The sequence below is a fragment of the Poecilia formosa genome, unplaced genomic scaffold, assembly GCF_000485575.1.
Source record: "Poecilia formosa unplaced genomic scaffold, Poecilia_formosa-5.1.2 Scaffold343, whole genome shotgun sequence".
Lineage (NCBI taxonomy): Eukaryota > Metazoa > Chordata > Actinopteri > Cyprinodontiformes > Poeciliidae > Poecilia > Poecilia formosa.
This window is the reverse complement of record NW_006800282.1, coordinates 529082-549034: the sequence shown is the minus strand read 5'-3', so window position 1 is coordinate 549034 and position 19953 is coordinate 529082. Positions and strand designations below refer to the sequence as shown.

At 40.9% G+C, this 19953-nt stretch overlaps 2 protein-coding genes across 7 annotated transcripts in view; both read right to left on the bottom strand.

The window, feature by feature from the left end:
- Positions 1-8274, bottom strand: part of tln1 (talin 1) — a 76346-nt gene extending 68072 nt beyond the window's left edge. For 3 of the 5 annotated variants that reach the window (XM_016661775.1, XM_016661776.1, XM_016661777.1), the window contains exon 1: positions 8092-8271. The gene's annotated coding sequence lies outside the window, so the exon portion shown is untranslated. Of the gene's footprint in view, positions 1-8091 lie in introns of all 5 variants that reach the window. The other 2 variants (XM_016661778.1, XM_007574065.2) reach the window with 2 other exon arrangements.
- Positions 8275-10761: 2487 nt separating this feature from the next.
- On the bottom strand, positions 10762-19602 carry hmgcs1 (3-hydroxy-3-methylglutaryl-CoA synthase 1 (soluble)). Of its 2 annotated transcripts, XM_016661800.1 has the most exons (11): positions 19434-19602; positions 18958-19008; positions 17993-18441; positions 17248-17373; positions 16097-16261; positions 14419-14587; positions 13508-13678; positions 13152-13258; positions 12939-13064; positions 12233-12390; positions 10762-11653 (listed from the first exon to the last, which is right to left on the bottom strand). In XM_016661800.1, exons 3-11 carry the CDS (start codon positions 18438-18440, stop codon positions 11564-11566), a joined length of 1560 nt encoding a protein of 519 aa, XP_016517286.1. In that variant the 5' UTR covers position 18441; positions 18958-19008; positions 19434-19602; the 3' UTR covers positions 10762-11563. The 2 variants fall into 2 exon arrangements, with proteins under 2 accessions (XP_016517286.1, XP_007574126.1); XM_007574064.2 differs by lacking the exon at positions 18958-19008.
- Between the last annotated feature and the right edge of the window lie 351 nt (positions 19603-19953).

The following is a 19953-nucleotide window of genomic DNA, read 5'->3' as shown; positions in this document are numbered from 1 at the left end:
TCCAAACTAAGTCTGAGGTGTCACTTAAATTCCATGATAAGTTCCTTATCAAGTCTGAAGGCTGGTGGCTATAATTTTAGTATTGGACAAAAGAAAAACAGCAAAGAGATTAAGTCATTATTTTCTATAAAGAGGCCCACCACAGCTCTGATATGACTGTTCTTCTACAGTCCCTGCTTTCCACAGAAACTTTACCCCTGCATTCACTCTTGGCTAAGAGGACAAGATGGCACCGCGAACAGTAAAACTAAGACTAGTTTAGCTGAAGTTTCAGTTTGAATTCTAGGTTCACATCTTGTGTGGCTTGTGGGCTCCACCAGCACTTGTTGACTTGCTGCTGCAACACAATGCAAGCAGGGCAAAGAGATGCTATTAGCAGGTAAAAGCAAACCTCGTTTTGGCAGTTCTCCCCCTTTCTTAAAAAAAGTTAAATGGAGGAAACATAAATTCATTGAATGGCCTTGTGACAGAGTTTCATTCCAATGTCAAATCCATGTTAAAAATCAAAAATACTGTTTGTAATGGATAGTAAATTATTTAAAATAAATTGTGTAAAATCTTTAAAAATGAATTTCCAAATTTTATAGATGGTTTACAAATGTTTGTTTTGATTGCCACTGTTGGTGGTTTATATTTTGTTTTTTTTCACAGTATTTGTACTTTGTAATTTTTGTTTATTTTGTATGTATCACATTTTGTGATGTAGAGATACTTACAGTAGCCCTCATTGACTACTGTAGTCAATGAGGGCAGGCCCTCAGACAGAAGGAACTGACTGTTGTCAGAGAAAAACAGGACAGGTCATGATGAACACCATGTCTGGTACCATGCCATCACCTTCCATTAATTTTTTTAAATTAATTTAATTTGTGCTACTCCTGGTGGTAACCTCTGGAAGACTGCTGGTGGATTAGCAGTGTTTGCTGGAAGGCCTGATGGAGCACAGCTGTTAGTCAAAACAGCTTGATTGCATTCTGCTGCTATGAAGAGGAATTCAACAATGTAATGCACTGGAATAGCAGCAGGAATACACAAGCACAGGGAGAGAACCATACATATGTCACCAGTAGATGGTTTTGGGTTGTCATCAATCCAAAAGCAACTAAAAAATATGAAGACAGAGGTCCTGTGGCAGAGAGAAGATAACATGTTTGTAACGCTTTTAGCCTTAGCTAAGCCTACAAAAACAAAGCAGGGCAGTCTGTTTCTATTTGGGTGTTTACATTGTATTCCACGGCCTGTGAACTTTTGGAATGACATTTCATGGAAAATACCAATTAATCCCAGTTCAGTCCAGTTTATCCCTAAATAAGACTGGTTTACAGAAATCATCAAACTGTTTGCAAAGTAAGCAAGTTATAACCATGTCAAATTAGTCTCAAATTCATTGCGGGTTGGTGCTGTTCAACAACAATCTAAATCCAACAAAACAGAATATTTTAGGTCTCAGTAGAGAACTGCAGTTTGTTGTGTCTTACCCCCCAAAAACTCTCAAAAGATCCAATTCAATCTTCAGTTTGATTCAAGGTCAAAACATGTTCCACAAGAACGGAGAAATTTGTTCTTTTAAGAACAAAGTGGCAACAACAAATTCCTTCTGGCCAAGAAATTTTATACTTCACATGAATGAAACTTCTTGTGAAATTTCATTCAACCTAGAGCAGCATTTTACATGTTTCTGCCCAGATGATGTGTCCTTAGGATAGGAAGGTCAGTGTTTTGATCTCCAATTTCTTCAACTCGCATTTTGAAGTTTCTCTCTGCAAGTCAGTGAATGTCATTCTACCCCTGATGTTTTTATTAGTGTCTGTGTGTAACAGAAAAAGCAAACAGACTAAAGACTAGAAAGACTTAAAATGCTGTTGGAATTTGCTTTGCCAACAATTGGGCAGGTTACTTCAAATAAAGCTTAATACTAGTATCGACCTGAAAATGTTCTGTCAGTGCATTTCTTTTATAAAGCTAGACTGAAACCAGGAGCTTATCAAGTTAGTTGCTTTAGAAAAGTTGAAGCCTAGTTTTTTTCTGGGTATTACTGTCTCCCTTATGAATGCACTGTCTCCTTAATGTTGGAGCAAACAATTAAAGTGTAACTACAGCAATTTGAATGCATGTTGGACACAGCAGTGGTGCAGGGGTAAAGCATGACCCATGTTTGCAGGCTTTAGTCCTCTATGTGGCTGTCATGGGTTTGAGTCCTGGCCCAGTGGCCTTTGCAGCATCTCTTCACCCTCTCTCAGAACCTGCTTTCTGGTCAGTTCAAAAAAGGTCATCAGAGACACAGACAAAAATTTAAAAAAATCTGGATGCATGTTGTTTTTTGCCCATTGGATATTCTGGTACATATGGGGTAAAAATAAACTTAAAGAGAAGACATGAAAGTTCATAGTGTAACAAAGTTGGAGGAAGCTTCTTGGTACTTCAACAAATCAAATGACCAAATTGGTCTGGTGTAATCTATCAGATTGGAGTCCATACTTATTTGACATGTTGAGAGAGAGTTTTATCACTATATCAGGTCAGTCCTCATTCTAAGCCAGTAACAAACAATTTTTTAGTTTGAACTGTTGAAGCATCAATTCTAGTGTTGGAAAACAGATGCAACATGAGCACAAATGTGCCATACAAAGAACTGCTCACCTTTAGGCTTTGTTTCAATGAGACCACTGTCTGGAAAGTGCCTGTATTTTTTTTATGTAGCCATGTCACTGTGTGGACAAGACTGTCAAGACACCTTGACTGGGGGATATGAGGAAAATCTAATATCGTGATATATTTCTGCAATATCACGATACATGATATATATCACAATATTCTTACATGAGCTCCAATGTTATTTTAAACTAGACTCCTTGTAGACTTAAATGTAAGCTCATATAAAAAGGAATGAAGTGTTTTGCTAGGAACTATCTACACTATGACTAGATAACAAGGTGAGAAATAAGTTTTAATAAGTAGGTCAGTTATGCTTGACTTTGACAAACTTAAATAGATGTGCTGTGGAATAAGGTGTGGTTTGGTTCAGTTTAAAAATAAAAATGTGACCTACACACAAACTGACAGATCATCAGAAAAGCAGGTGTTTAAATGAGCTAATCAGCCTGTGTTAGCATGGCTAATAGCAGCGGTGGCTAATCTACCACTGGTATCACTTATTAATAATCTCAAAATACACATCAAGCCTAAAAATCCAAAACTGTAACAAACTAAATGTTCTGTACTATGTGGGGGTAATGTTTGTGTGTTGTGCTGAATCCTGATACATAAAGTTGCGTTGTTGTCAGTTGCTATGGCAATGAGTCTACATGTAGCGCAGGGGTGCCCAAAGTCAGTTCTCGAGGGCCGGCATCCTGCATGTTTTAGGTCTCTCCCTGGTTTAACACACCTGGATCATATGATGGCTCATTAGAAGGCCTAAGAGGAACATTGACTTGCTGAAAAGGTTGTTACTATCACCAGGGAGGGAACTAAAACGTGCAGGATGCCGGGCCTTGAGGACCGACTTTGGGCACCCCTGTACTAGATGGAGAAGCACTCCTATCTGGCTGTTTTTTCCTATGGTGATGTATGGTGATGGGGGGCTAAAAAACTAATAAAGAGTGGCATTGTATGAAAATTAGCAATAATTTTCAATATTGTGAATTAGGACACAACTTAAGAAAATTGTATAGACTAAAACCTAAACTGAAACAATGTAGAAGCTCAGTTTAACAGATCCACCTGAATCATCACACAGTTATGGACTGCTAAGAGACACTCAGCAGACTAGTCAACATTAAAACGTCTCTAACTCAAGACATATCCAGTGAATGACTGCAGAGGCCCTGTAGCTGCTAATATTATGTGTATATGTACTTATTATGCACATTCTGTTATGATATGTTAATTTGGGGTCTTCCCCCAGAGAGGAGCAGTCCACCATGAGCCAGTGTATTCTTGTGTTTTAAAAATATTACAAGTTGACAAGAAATTTGAATCTATGACTTAGTTAATCATATTATAGGAAGAAATTATTGATAGTCATAGTCTTAAAAAAGCATAAAAATATAAAATAAGTAAATATAAAATAAAATAATATGAAATATGAAATAAAACTCTTTTACACATGAGGCCCCTGGACCGTCTTTGTCGTGATCAAAATGTTTTTGTGTGTTGAGCTTGTGTGTACTGCATAAGTGTGTCATGTATCATCAGTGTAGAAGACTGCTTCTTTAAATTGAAAAACTTAAGGACATTTACAGAGTGAAGGTAGGAAGTGGAAAGTTGGTAAATGTGGTGACAGAGGAGCTACATAGAAACATGGCTGTCAGCACTAGGCTTACAGTTTCACACCAGTTAAGGAAACCTGCTTTTCATTCCAGTCTGTAACACAGGATGGCGTGTTGGTATAACTAAGCCATATTTGGCCACAACAAGAAATCCTGCTACTACTCCAGCATAAGAAATGACTTATTTTAAGAGCAAACTGGTTCTCAACCCTCATCAAATACCTGGCTATCTCAGTCTGACTGAGGCGACGCCTTGCTTTGTTTGGATCATATAAAACCATCTTCAGGTGGGATTTAACATAGTAATAAACAAACCTGCTTCAGGAATTTACTCACTGTTAATTATTTTTAGGAATTCAGTTAGCCCTTTGAGTTTGAATTGATTTTGACATGATTTTGCAAGTTTGTGTTGAAATATAAATCTATTCCTCTGGGATGTATGCAGAGGACACATACCACTTCAGAACAAAATTAGCAGTTCTGTTTTAGGGCTGGTGTTAAAAGGTGGTCCTAAGTGCTTAGGTAAGAAAGAGCATCTTTAATGTTACCTTCTACACAAGTACTGTCTTATGCACTGGACTGAGAATCTATATCAGTGTGGTTCTAAGTTTATTTTCTATGAATGCATTTGGATTTTCTATAGTCAAAAGTAAGGTATCACATAATTTAATCACATCATCTGTTAACCCCCTCCCTGGTTTGTGCCTTTTAAATCCCTGTTCAGGTCTACAAGACAGATCACACAGTTTCTTGTTTTACTACAATAGCATGTGTTAGTACCAGATGTAGAATCTGTATCTCTCGCTCCAGTGTGTCTTTTTGAAACTCTGTTCACTGTCGCCACCTGTATCATCAAGAATTGGAATCACTACAAATTCAGTGACTCAATGCAATTGGCAGGGGTACATTCACACAGGGAGGACCTCCCTGCTGTGCAAACCTGACACATAATTTCCTCTTTATATGCAGTTTCTTCTTTATATCCATGAAATATATAAGAATTTATTTTATGTGCCTTGAATTAAAATTATTTTGTAATTAGGTGCTAAATTAATTAACTCAAATGACTTTTTTTTGTAGTGGTAATGCCAAACTGAAGTAAAAAAGGCAAATAATATTTGCTGTGTGTGCAACTTAACTTTCTCAGTTTAACACATCTTCAGATATGGAATATAAATATGTTATATGAGCACTTGACTCATCTAGTCAAGGTATGTGCATGTTTTGACGACATACTAAAATTGCAGCATCATATAGTACATTGACATGACAGCTACCTTGGATTCAACGTAGGGCTGGACAATGTATCAAGTATACTCGATGAATCGCGATATTTTCCATTTACCGTAGTTAAAATGGCTATATCACAACTATCGAGTATAAATTGTCGTTCAAATAATAAACTTTCACCGTCAAGTTCACTGCGGTTTATCCAACACCCTATCAATGCATCACTAGTTCTTCCCCCCTCTCAACCTGAAAAATGTATACCAATCACGCTGCGTGGAGAAAACAAACAACATAGTGACAGCAAGAGTTTGAGGCGAGCCGTGAATGAGACTGTAACTGAAGAGGAATCACATGAACTATCTAGTTCCGAAGAGAAACAGCGCTGGATCAGTAATTTGGCAGTGGTTTGGATTTTATATGGAGGATGTTGAACAAAATGGAGGTCATTTGCAAAACATGTTATCAAACTATTGCCACAAAACATTGTACCACAAAGTTATTTCACCGCCTAATCAGACTATTCTTTTACATGCCGTTCGTAGCCGCGCTGTCACGGTAGAACTAGTCCGTTAAAGAGAAACCTGGAGATGTAGGTATGATTCATTTAGTGCTATGCAATGGGAAAAATAACTCAAAACTACTCATTCTTTTTTTTCTCGCTCTCGTGTCGGCTTTACGCTACACCAGTGGTGTCCAAAGTCGGTCCTCGAGGGCCGGAATCCTGCATATTTTAGTTTTTCCCTGGTTCAACGCACCTGGATCCAATGATGGCTCATTAGAAGCCTAAGAAGAACAATTGACATGCTGAAAAGGTTGTTACTACCACCAGGGAGAGAACCAAAACATGCAGGATGCCAGCCTTCGAGGACCAACTTTGGACACCACTGCTTTAAGTGTTTCCCTTCTGACACACCTGGCTTGAATTTGTGGGTGATAAACAAGCCTCTGCTTCAATTGATGGCTATAGAAGAGGTCATACAATCATTTGAATCAGCTGTTCTGGAACAGACACGCATCTAAAATATGTAAGGGGGGGGGGGCTGAGGACTAGAACTGAGAAACACTGGATTAGGTTAGCAGCAAAATGCATCTAAAAACTGATAGCATGTACTGAAAACAATATTGGGGTTAAATCTTCAGGGTGGTACAGAAGCAAAGGAGAAGAGAAAAACTTGTGGAAATGATCTGCAAAATTAGGTACAGTAAAGCAGGATACCATGAAGCCCAGGTCACAGCATTCTGCTATTCAAAAGCAGCCACTGTTAAAAATACTGCAGGCTTTCTTCTTAGTGCTGTTATATTACAAGCTTTGCAAAAACACATGGGACCAGAAGAGAGACTAAATGTCGTCTGGAACACCTATTTGTTAAAAGCAGATATTCTAAAAGGCATTCTAGTGGTGTTTTTTTACCTAAAATTTGTAAAACACATTTGGTATGTCAACTGTTTTATAACTCCATCCTGGGCCCCATATGGTGTTAAATGGCCAAACATTTTTATTTGTGGGTACAAACCTGAGTCAGAGAAAGAAAGAACTCTGATAATTCCACATGAACTTTCAATAAAGCATGACTGGCTGGGATCAATAAAGAAATCACATAATCTGTGGCTCTGTTTTGGAAAATAGAAGAAGAAGAAGAAGAAGAAGAAGAAGAAGAAGAAGCCAAGAGACTCTTAGAATAAGTGTTCACCAAATGCACATACTGATTTGTTTGGCAATATTTCTGATTTTTAAAACTGTGGCACCTTTTGTCTGAAAGAAAGTGTTTCAGTAGCATTTTGAGTGATTTATTTAAGAGAAACATTAACCAAAGCTCCTGCTTGAATGCAGTTTTTTTTCAAAATAAGAAAAAAACTGAACACTTAACATAAATGGCGACGGTACTTCATAAAACTTCAACACCAGACTAATCTTTAGATAAACACGACTTGCAACCCATTACACCTAATTACTAGAAAACAAAAACTCTGAATTCAGATTATGTCAGTTTGTTTCACTTGTTCTGAGTGGAAGAAGAATTCACAGCCAGAGGCTACATTTCTGTCGTGCTGTGCCTGGTTAAACACGCCCAACAATCTGAGAGCTGAGCTGAGCTGCCTACACAATGAGAGTTAGGAGCTGAACTTGTGCTGTAGGTCATAAAAGGCGCAGTGAGAGAAGAGTGGATGGGCGGTCTTAAAGGCAAGACCTTCTTTGAAATACGGAACTTTTCACAGACTCAGTTTCAGAACAGCCAAGACTGAAATACACACGAACATCTTGAGAAACATGCCACAGTAACATCCTGAAAACGCAAACAGAATGTTCCACTATAATACAGACCAAAATCTTTAGCAGAGTGCGTGTGTGTGTAAACTGGTGATGGTGGAGCGGAGGGCTCTTGTCTATGTGGCGGGTGTGATTCGGAGCCGTTTCCTCATTGTGTAACCGAACCTGTCGATTTTAAAACGCAATATCTAGTGTTGTCTGAGAACGCCGCAGGTGTGTCTGCTTTATTTGGCTAAAGTTTTGCAGCTACAACTTTCTGGGGACGTCAAAAACATCTTGCAATAAGTCTGGAAACTTTTGAAGGTTAGAAACATTCCCTCTGACCTGAGCGCCCCACTGCTGTCCCGTCGACGGCTCTTCGAGCGATGAAGTCACGTCCGTAAAAGTTTTTTTCTAACAGTTTTCCAACAGAATAAAGTTTTAAACCAGGGGAAAGGCCCAAAGCGACTTTTCTCTCCCCTCCCTATCCGCTCCGAACTGGGGTGCCGTTGCCTGAAACTCCACCCAGCTTGTCTACGTACAGAGGGCGGTGTTTTTTCCTGCCCAGATTGTTCTACTCATGTTAGCTTATTAGTAAACCACTAATGAGCAGCTATTCCCTTGATAGAACTATGCGTTGTTGCATTAACCAACTGCAGGGTTGTCCTCGTGCAGGAGGACTGCACTCTGACTGATGCTTATGATAATAGACATTGACTTATGACATACTCCCGACGACATTCGATCTTATATTAATTAGAAGAACTGATAAAGATGTGGCGGGAGACAGTTAGCGCGAGGACCAACACTCACAATGTGCTATTAATCCCTGCCCCCAACCCAGATTTATATTTTTGGTTCACTCCCATCACGGTGTAGATGCTGCTGCCCGTTATTCGCTTCCTGTTCCGTTGACTGTACAGGAAGAGAAATGACAGCTAGTCCACTAACAAAACACTGAATTATCCCTTTTCGTGGTAGCAGTTCAGGTGTTTTAATGAAGACATTAGAAGCCTGAACAACTTGCTGCTTTTAAACTAGACAGAAGTTGCCGTTTTTGAAATACGGAATTTAAACACAAACTGCTTAGTTCGTCACTCTGGATGGAATAAACCTTGGTGTTGTCTATCAGGGTAAATATTGCCAACATTTGAAATATCTTAACAGAATAACGGTTTAAAAAAATAATAAATAGTCCATGCATTTGTTATGCTAAGACTGGAATGGTTCTTTCAGGAAGCCCCAAAATTTAACAGTAATTACTGAACAATTGCTTGTTCAGTAAATGGTTGATCTTTTGACCTTTGAACTTTTTTATTAATATCTTCAAAGCCAAAGCAGCACAAACATTTTTATTTTTTTTATTTTTTTTTTTTGCTGCACAAACATGTTGCTCAGTGAAGATGTTTTTTGAGGGTGGTAGGAGTTCCATTGCTAAATTTGGTGCTATCTCTATTCTTCTGTCAGACTCTAGAAGCTGCGAAATGTGCAGAGGCTGAACATAGATGCAGGTTCAGATGGTGTCAGCCCCAGGTCCTAAAGGCCTGTGTCTTCAGGGATTCTGAAGCACCTTTTCAACTTTATCGTGACCCAAGAGAAAGTGTTTTAGAAGAGGTCCTGCCTTATTTGAGGACCCAAATAAGGCAGGATGTCATGGTACCTCAATAAGAACCTGTTCTGGAGGCTGTTCTAGAACCTCTAAAGATGATTGTGCAAAGAACATTGCTTCATGAAAAAAAAACTTTATGAAATACAGTATTTATGAGATTGCAATTCTAGAACAGAACTTCAGTCACAGACTACATTCCTTCATTATGTGTTGACTTGTCTTCCTTCCAGTTTGTAGATAGATTTTCATTCTTCTTCTTACACATTGATTGAAACTTATTTAGCTGCAAAGCGTCTTACTTGACATTTGTTTGCATGGCAGCAGGAAATGTGAGAATTCCAGCTGGTATGAACTCATCAATAGAGATTAATATGCTGCAGTAAACTCATGAATGCAGAGTGCAGTGAAAATGTAAAGAGCATTCTCTTGAAATAAATGAACCATACAGACACACGTTCCATCCTCATTTATTCCCACTCTATATGTGTATACAAGTCTGGTTTAACGAATCTGGTGGAACATTAATACATTCATATCTACATGACATAAATAATCATAATTCATGCTGTACAACCATCAACACTGGAAAGGGTCATGTGACCTCTGAGCCAGGCAGCAAGAGCACACCATAATGCAGGACACTACTGAAGCTGGTACAGCTCAACCAACTGACTTTACAGTTTAAAAGAATAGATCTGTACATTATTGAATGCAAATCTTTATAATATGTACAGTTTGCACTTCCCAGGTGCTTATTGTAAGGCTTCTCTAAAAGAAAGTTATTATAGCATCAAGTATCCAAGCTGCCAAGAGCCAGAGCCACCACCTACTGCACTGTGTTCCAAGGCTGTCTCCACATTTGTTTATTTTGTTAGCTGCAGCTGACAGACAGACAGACAGACAGACAGACAGACAGAGAGACAGACAGACAGACAGACAGACAGACAGACAGACAGACAAAGCATCAACTGCTCAGTCCTGCTGGGTTCATGTGACTCTCCTGTTCTTGTGCATCACCAACCAAGCTTCCCTGTTTTAGCATCTGGTCAATTATTGGAGCAAAAATGTGGTCAAACTGACATATAATGACATATGATGATGTGATAATTCTTCAGGTCCAGCAGAGGGAGCAGTCTGAGGTTCCTGTGGCACAGATGTCTGTGACAGCTGTGGAGCATCAAAAAGTTTTTACATGAAACAAAGACTACATTTTTAACATGTCAACCTGCTGCTCTACTGGTCCATCACAGTAAAATTAGCCGCTTTACTAAACAGACCCAGTAAATTAACTGAAAGGTTGTTGAGAAGCTAGAGCCCCACCTGCTGTTGCTACTTTGCTGCCACAGAGCAGGCCTCACAGACAACATCAATGACACTTCTAAACATCATGGTAATACTTTGTGGAAACTGACAGCTCTAAAATCCAATTAGAAAAATTATCAAGTCGGAAATAAAAATGCTGAGACCAAGGATGTTCCTATACTGATCTGATTGGTGCTCCTTGTGTTTTTGGAAGAAATCCCAGCTGGTGACCATGCTAGGTCAAAGTTAACAGTGTCACTGCCATGCAGCATCACACTCAGGTGTTCAGATTTCATGGCTGCCTTAGCCAACAAGAGTTTAAATAAAAGCAAAGGCTGACGAATGATGTCTTACATACTAGAGAGAGAGATCGCTTCCTGGTGTTTTGCTCCAAACGTCACCAGATGGCCAGAATATTAGAAACAGCACAATTTTAACAGTAAAAAAGGTCATGAATTCACAGAACACAGTAAATAAGATAAGCTGCATCACCTGCTATGTTACCAAGGCAACATCTTTCACTTCACTCCCTTTTTTTTCTACTCAGCTGTAAAATAAATAATTTGGTTTATTTAACGGTATTGGCTGAGTGTTGGCAGCATGATACGTCTGTTCTCCTCCCAAATGGAACCATCAATTCTGCACCAATGCAGAACTAAGATACATTCGAAAATGGACTTTGAAAAACAGGAACCGCCGAAGAATCTAAATATTGAAAAAACAAATAACAAAAAGAAATGTATGACTCTGAAAAGCAGGGCTTGGTGGTAGGTGGAAGGCAGGACTCCTGATGGTCCCCATCAGGACCCCGCGGCCCTCCTGGCCGTCCAGCTGGGCCCAGCTACTGTCTGTCTTTCCAGTTCTTCTCTGCTGGGCCCAGACACTGTGGGAGGGACACGGACGCTATCAGTTGCTGCTGGTGGCCCCGGGGCCAGCCACAGGGCCAGCCACGGCTGTAGGCATGCGAGGCATTTTCTTGACTGGACTGGGGATGTGCTGGGGAGACAAAGCAGACCAGCAGCAGTTTCAGGACCTGCTCTTCCTGTCTCAGATTTATTCATCTAATTAATGTGTTTAACTAGAAACTGTCAAACACTGATATTTAGAATGGGTAATGGGGTCTCAATATTGGTATCAAACAGACAGAACTCCAGTCAGGAATTTACAAGTTTACAGAGAAGATGAACTGAAGAGATGATGGAAAGAAACTTCTGAAGACAATCAGCCAGACAGAAATATTTGGCATTCTCCTGCTGTCCCTTTAGATCAGGGTCAATACAAGAAGTCCTGGCCACCCCCCAGCAGGGTCCATTCTACCCGCTTTGACCAGATGCGGTCCTGGTTCTGGTAGAGGGAGTAACGACACCTGGCTCTGGAAAGATTCTGCTCATTGGGACAGTACCTCAGAGGCTGAGGCGGTGCAGACCAGCTCTGGCTCTGCCGGCTGGTCCGCCAGCTCTGCCAGCTTCTGGAAAGCCGGCAGAGCTTCCCAGAAGCCGGCTTCTGGAAAAGCTCTGGATAGCTTTCCAGAGCTTTCCAGAAGCTCTGGAAAGATTCTGCTCATTGGGGCAGTACCTCAGAGGCTGAGGCGGTGCGGACCAGCTCTGGCTCTGCCGGCAGCTCGTCATCCAGGGCTCTGCGGGCATACTCCCTACGGTGTTTGTCATCCACTCGGGTCAGATACCACGTCCCCGGGAACAGATCCTCCACCGAGCTTCGAGGGACGTAGCTAGCTGGAGAAGTGAACAAGAAGAGAAGACCTCTATTCAATTATATCTGGTGTTATACGTTGCAAAGCTACCTCAATCTAACGAGGATTTCTTCTTGGCACACAGGAAGCTAACTCGCCAAAACCGAACCATTTTTCTATGCACCACAAATCTGCAATGAACTTCTAGGAAACTGTCAAACAGCCAAAACTCTTAAATCTAGACTAAAATGGACAAAATTGTATTTCCATGTTGAAAAGCTACTGGAGACATATCCAACAAGACCTGCAGCGCTGCAGCGAACAGGTACTTCTACAAAACAAAACAACTTTCACTTATTTATTTGTAAAAAAAAAAAAAAAGAAAACCAGACAACCTGTTCAATCTGTTTCACAGCTGGGTGCTGAGCTACTATAGACAACTCAGTTTGTGGCGGTAAGATGATTAAAAGATCTACATTGTAATTTAAACAGTAAACCTGGTGCCTGTGGCTCCGTGGCACAGCTGTAGGTTGATTCCAGTTTTCTATTCTCACAGAAGTGACAGTAGCAGCATGTACAGCAGGAACATACCCAGGTGGTGAGTCTCCTCTCTCAGCTTCATGATTTCAGAAAAAGCTGCAGGTGACATTTTCCTCCTGGAGTCCAGTCTGACCCTCAGGTCAGTCAGGCTGGAGACAAGCTTGTCCAGTGCAGACCCTACCATGACACACACCCATCAGTTTCTACTGTTGTGTGACACTCAGAGGTCGTATGGAGGTCACATGGAAGAGAGCCTGAACTCACCAGGGGTATGGTCCTGAGTGACCCTGAGAGAATACAAGGTTGCAGCAAACCCTGACCCATAGGAGAACAAGCCCACCCTCTGCCCTGCCAGCTGAGATGCTGTGTGTCTGAAACACAGAAAAAAGAGAGATTGTCGTGACAACCATTACCTGAAGCTTTATGGGTCAGTTCCAACATTAAGCTTCAGTTCCCTCAATTAATCTAAATGACTTAAAGCATATCCATATACACATCCAACTCATTACATTAAGACACACATTAATATGAAGGAGACATATTGTTTAGAATAGATACTGTGATTTTCAGAGCAATGTTGATTGGAGTCAGTCGGGAAGCAGGCAGTAAGGCATACATACTGTGCTATTAGTGAAGCCAGGCAGCCATACACAGAGGGTGTGTACATGTTTCCATTCTGACTGGACAGCAGCAGCGATGCCTTGGTCTTAGTCTCAAACAACTGAGCGCTGGCCTTCATGAAGGCCTTCTCCACGTCCCTGTCAAAGTACGTTTCCTCTGGCTTCACGTCTCTGCCAAGCAGACATACAGGATTAACTCTCAATGTCCAAATGAATCTCCAAGAATTTTTGTTTTGTTTCAGCAAATTATGTTTTTTTGTCAAAATGTTTTCCTTAAAATATTGTATTAGTAGTTTAAAAAAACTAAACAGCAGGAAAGCCACCACACTAGAGGAGACACCTATAAAGAGAAAATTTACTTATGACATTTCTACACAAGAAGTTTTTGAAAGATAAAACAACAGAGGTGCACTATAGAGAGTCTAAACAAGTGTTTCCACCACTGAATGACTGACATCATCAGGATGGATAGATATGGACAATAAGCAGGCGATAAAGTATAGAAATATAAGATATATTCCATACTTCTATTTGAAGGAAGTATGGAATGACTTGAGTGTAGCTGATGTATTCCCACTGGAACACAACTTCCTTCTGATTTCAACAACAACTTCTGATTACCTTAAGATTATTTTAGATTTCATTAGGTTCAGTATGTTTGAATTGGAATTCAAACATACTGAATTATCACTCAAGCTTTTAGATATATTTAGATGTTTAAAAACACTGATTTTCACCTGTCACTGGTAGATGAGGAACACTGACTCCAGTTAAATGTTCTTACATGCTACACTCATTTTCTAGAACACCGGGCCACGGTTTCACTGGATTCTATCCGTTCAAGAGCCCCTTTAGGGTGAAGAAATTTATTAGAAAGAAGCAGAGGCCGGTCTGCTGTCCTCTGCAAGTACCTGAAGGCATCAAATCCTGCGAAAGGTCCCGCCTCTGTGTCGGGGCTGGGGTGCTTCAGAAAGTCATTCAGCATCAGTCGAGCCACAGACTTCTGGACAAGCTTGCAGTAGGGAGAGTGGAAGACTAAAAAGTCAAAGTCGTCCAGGCTGAAGTGCTTGTCGGAACCCTCTGTTAGAAAAACACAAGGGTTCAAATACTTTCTCCAACAAGAAGCTTTTCATCAACAGTCATGTCCTGCAGATAAACAGCTAATGTGTTATGTCTATATGCTGTCATGACAACCATTCATTGTTAGCTTCATACCTTTACAGAGGGATTATCAGTCAACATCATGCTGCGTCAACATCCACTCTACTGCACATGTTGCCTTCAATGAGCCACTTTGGAAGCAGGCAAGAATACAATACTCTAACTACTTAAAACTATTCCCAATTAGGCTAAAGAAATCATTTACAACACAGATCACCTCTCTTCGCCTGGCGCAACTCTCGCACACAGTTTCGAGGGGTCTGCAGATTATCACTCAAGCTATGGTTTTATTTTTAGTACAGTGCCTCTGTACCTCTAGTTCAATCTGTTGCTCTTTTAATTTCTTTTTTTTTAGGTTTTATTGGCTCCGAGAGTGGCTAAACAGGAAGGTAGGTCACGAGAGAGGGGTAAGACCTGGCAAAGCTCATCAGGCTGGGAATCGAACCTGTGACATCTGTGTCGAAGCCCAGAGCCTCCTTACACTTACATGGGTTGTGCTTTACCCCCGCTCCACAACAGCACCCCCAACTCTTTTAATTTCTGATTGCTGCAGCCACATCTTCATTATTGGGTTGGAAATTATTTTGGATTTCATGCACGCTCGCTCTCCCTCCCTCTCTCTCTATATATATATTTATTTTATTTTAGTTTTTTTTAGTTTTTATGAAAAGTTACATTTTAGGAAAATTCCACTCCAGTGAGTTTATTAACCATGGATATGTTTGTCTTATTTAGAGGGACTCGACATATCTCACTGAGAACTGATGATCTTACTGTGAACAAAATTGCTTTAACACTGTAAAGTAATGTCCAGCCACTCAAGTTTGGGCCATTTTCTCCTCTCATTTATTTGCTCACCTACATGTCATCCGTATAGATCATTAATGGGTCACTAATGTCAATTTGGTAGCATAACTTATTTTATTCCATTGTCATAAACAGTCGCAGTACACTGACAACATGCTGGCTAATGTTAAAATAGCAAGATAAATGTGGATAATGATGGCAACCAGTGAGAGTTTAAAGGCCAGTCAACTCTTTCTGCAGTCAAGTTGCACAAGCATCAGCTGTGCTTACAAACAAATAATCCCTCTATACAAGCTGAAACATCAAAATGGCCCTCTGGAATCAATTTCAAGCAAAACAAATCCCTCCTGTTTCCATTAAACTAATTGAAGAAAATTAAAGACCAAACAAACTAATAATAGCAATTTTGTTTTTTTAAAATAAGGGAAATTTCAGTAAAGTTGTCCAGTCAGAAAGTGAGAGAGTATGTATATGTCTGTCTTAGAGACATTTCTGCTTTTGATCAAATCTAATCTGACACTGCACAGTACTGACAGTACCAACATCTTTATGAGTAGAAGTGAATCAATGAGCCACTTTGGAAGCTGAAGATGTGAACAGTTCTCCCCAGCTTGGACCCACCTCTTTGCCACTGTGCGTGGATCTTATTGCGGTACACAGAGTAGCAGCGGTCCAAGGCACTCAGGTAGCATTCAACTGACAGCTTGCCGTCCACTACAGGGTACTCAGACACCATGTCAGGCTTGTAGAAGTCATATGCATGCTGCATGTGGGTTCCCCGCAGACCTCCAGGATAGAAACAAGTTTTTATAATCATATTTTCCCAAAGATCTTTTGCCAGCTTAGTTCACAGCAGTAAACCAGTTTCACTCTTCATAGGTCTCTTTAGTGTAACAAATATGATCAAAGATACAGAGAATCAACAATTAAATCCAAACAAGAAGAAAAAAAGAAGCAGAAAGAAAAACAGATTAAAAATGTCAATCGCCATCATAAAGATTTCAATCAGATTTCAAATATTTAAGTGCCTTTATAGCTTCAAATCATTCTATCTTTCAATTACCTTTTAAACTGTGTTGTGTTATGTTATTACCTAATTTAAGATCTTCTGGCACAATATTCCACAGCTTAATCCCAGCAAATGAGATACACATACCTTTTAATGTAGTGTACTTGGTTGTTTTAAGTTCAATTTCCATGGAAGCTCATATCTCAAATCAGTTTCCTTAAACAATTTCTGAATATTTTAGGGAGTATGTTATTTTTTGCTCTTTGTATAATTGTGTATTCTTACATTTTACAAGCTCAGCAAACTTGACTACTTCCCACTGGCTAAACAAGGTCTTAGTGTGGTGGTTTTATCATAATCAGTTAACTGTTTTTACTTACCACTCAGAGCACTTTATGCTAGAGCCACATTCATCAGGTTGAACTCACATTCAAACACAAATAGGTAGGCAACTTAGGGTTAAGTGCCTAGCCCCCAGTGCACATCAACATGTGACAAAAGGAAGCAGTAATCTAACCTAAGCTTTCCAACTTCCAGAGGACTACTCTACCTACTCATTCACAGTCCTACAGTTAAGGCCCAACTGTTGAGAAGTTTTCCCACTGAGATTCAATGACTCATGTAATCATGCAGGTTTCAGAAAACTAGGAACAAGATGTACAATCAGAACACATCAGATGATTCAACCTTCAGGGACCTGGAACAAAAGCATTCAATGAGAAACTCTTGGTTAATACCTGAAGAAAGTCATTAATGAACTGACCTCTTTCAAAGGCCAAAGCAGCATTAGGTCCAATGAGCATGGCCACCGCACCAGCGCCCCCTGTAGGCCGAGCACTTCCTGTGGCATAAACAGCGATGTCCCCGGCAACAACCAAAGCATAGCGTCCTGCAGAGAGAAAATGTAAGCAGGAGAAAACGAGCAGACGTGATGGATGAGTGGAACTTTAACCATACTGCCGTTTATCCTTTATGCCATTTAATAACACGACAGGTAACAACAGTCAAGAATTCAAATGTATAGAGGTGTGTACATAGAAAACAACAATGGCATCCTAGGATGAGCTCTTTCAGACAAAGCAGCAGTATGTAACTTTTAGAAAAAAAGAGGGTTTTTTGCTTGTTTGTTAAAACTGTCACCACATCATGACAGATAATCTGAGGGGAAAAAAAAAATCAAGCTCCTCTGCCTTCTCCTCATGGACCTGCTGTCAGAGGAACAAATATACAGCGCCGTCAGAAACAACCAATGAGAGCCAGAGGGCGGTCTTAGCAATGTTGTGTACGCGCTGCTCACACCCTCCCCTTTTCCTCTGCTAGGCTATAACTGGTTCACCACAGCACAGCCTGCCATGAATGCTCAGGCTAGTTAGCATGGCCACCGATGACACCAGATAAACAGTTTTCCTGGAATGGTAAGTTAACAGGGAGTATGATGATTTATGCAAGGAGCCTAATTTCATATAACTGCAAAAATACTGTATAGGATGGAAGGCATTTTTACCTACCATCCCATGAGCTGGACTCCACCCAGTTAACAGCATTGAAGAGTGCAGCTGTTCCGCCGTAACAAGCGTTTGTGGTGTCAATCCCCTCCACATCTGTATTGCCAGAATCCTCAAACAGCTGCATGAGGACGGTCTTAACGGATTTTGACTTGTCAATGATGGTCTCCGTGCCAACCTCCAGCCGGCCAATGCAGTCGTAGGACAGGCTGTTCCTCTCCATTAGCCTCTGGACCACAGTAAGGCACAGAGAGTTGATGTCCTCGCGGTCAGAGCAGAAACCCATCCGAGCTTGTCCCAGGCCCACTGTGTACTTCCCAGCTGCCACGCCATCGAACTCCTCTAGTTCAGCCTGGTCTACATACTGGGATGGGAAGTACAGCTCCATGGCGATGATTCCCACATCTTTGGGCCAGGGTCCTAAGCAGGTATTGGAGGCTGATCCTGGCATCCTAAACATGTGATGGAGGGATTTTATGATGAGCATTACTGCAGTATGATCAGACCAATATGAAAATGTCAGCAGGCAGTTAATTGGGATTTGTCCACCAACACCAAATGAGTTAATGAAGATGAACACATACAGAAGTAAAACCGACACTGTTCAGTAGAGTACATCAGAGTACATCCTCCTTAGGCTCACCAACTGCTCACACACACGCCTGTAGTTCTACATACTGCGGTTCTGTTTTGATTGAGTTTCAGGGAAACAGCAAAGCTACTCTTCAACACTGTTAGCAAAAAGGCAGGGTTAGAAGTACAGAGCATGTTAGCTGCTGATGCAGCCACAGTTATCTCTGCTGCTGTGATCAATCAGGTTTAATGGTTACTTCACAACAACAGCCAAGATAGCGACTGTCTCCTGCTCTGCAGTTCATAAAGCGCTAATTACAAAGCAATTAGCACCGCTAGTTAGCATCATACTGCAGCTGTTCAGTCTGCTCACTGACAGCTGAACGCAGACATACCTGTTCTTACATGAAGCTACAGTCAGACGAACTGGAGGTTTTGAAGCCCAGCTGAGGACACCCGGGAATAAAGTGGGTGAAAGGGCAACAGGATTTCCTGGAAGCTAAGCCGGTTACTAAAGGTCACTGACTGATCAATAACAAACACAATCTAAGACAAAACACATGTTAGCATAAATGTGCCAGACATGCATCGCAATGTAATATATATTATTATCACCGAAAATGAACGGCTAAGTACATTAGAGTGACTCCGTGCATGGTTTTCTAGCTTGTTGCTTGCCGGAACGCAATAACTGACGGACCAGCTTCATGCCTCAACTCTCCAACTTACAACACTTCCACTAGCTCACGTGATGCATACTTTAAAAACGTGTTATTCATTAGTAATAACTGCACATGACGGAGAAGAAAAAAACGGCCGTACAAAGCTCTAACAGACTTGAGATTGTAATGTCTAAAGAGTAGTTCCTCACCTGCGTGTGAAGTCAATTGTCGTGAGGGGAAACGTTTCAGTAGCTCTGCTGTTGCTTTGCTGCTCAGCACTCAGCTGGCCAGCCAGAGCTGACTTTATATTTACTGATGACAGAACCACGGAGCGTCCACACGGCGCCGACACCCGGCTTCCTGTCCAACCACGGCTCACGCACCATAAACTCCACAGACAGCTGGCCAATCTCACTTTAGCAGTCCCAACCACGCACGCACCGTAGCTGTAACAACCGTCCAATGGTGGGACTTGTACGATATCTGGTGAGAGAAAAGAAACCAATGAAATTGCAGGAGAAGTTCGTGGCGCTGTCTACGTGTTGGTGGGCAGCACTTGCATGTTTCAGTCAGACCGCTCAGTTCTGTTAGACCTTTCTTCCTTGTTGATGATTACAGCCCTGTAATATTAAAGCCTCTTTTAGAACACATTTAATTAACACAGCCATTAACAATGTCGGCAAGTTCAGCCACAATGTCTGCCTAAACTCGGAAAAGGTTTCATCCAGG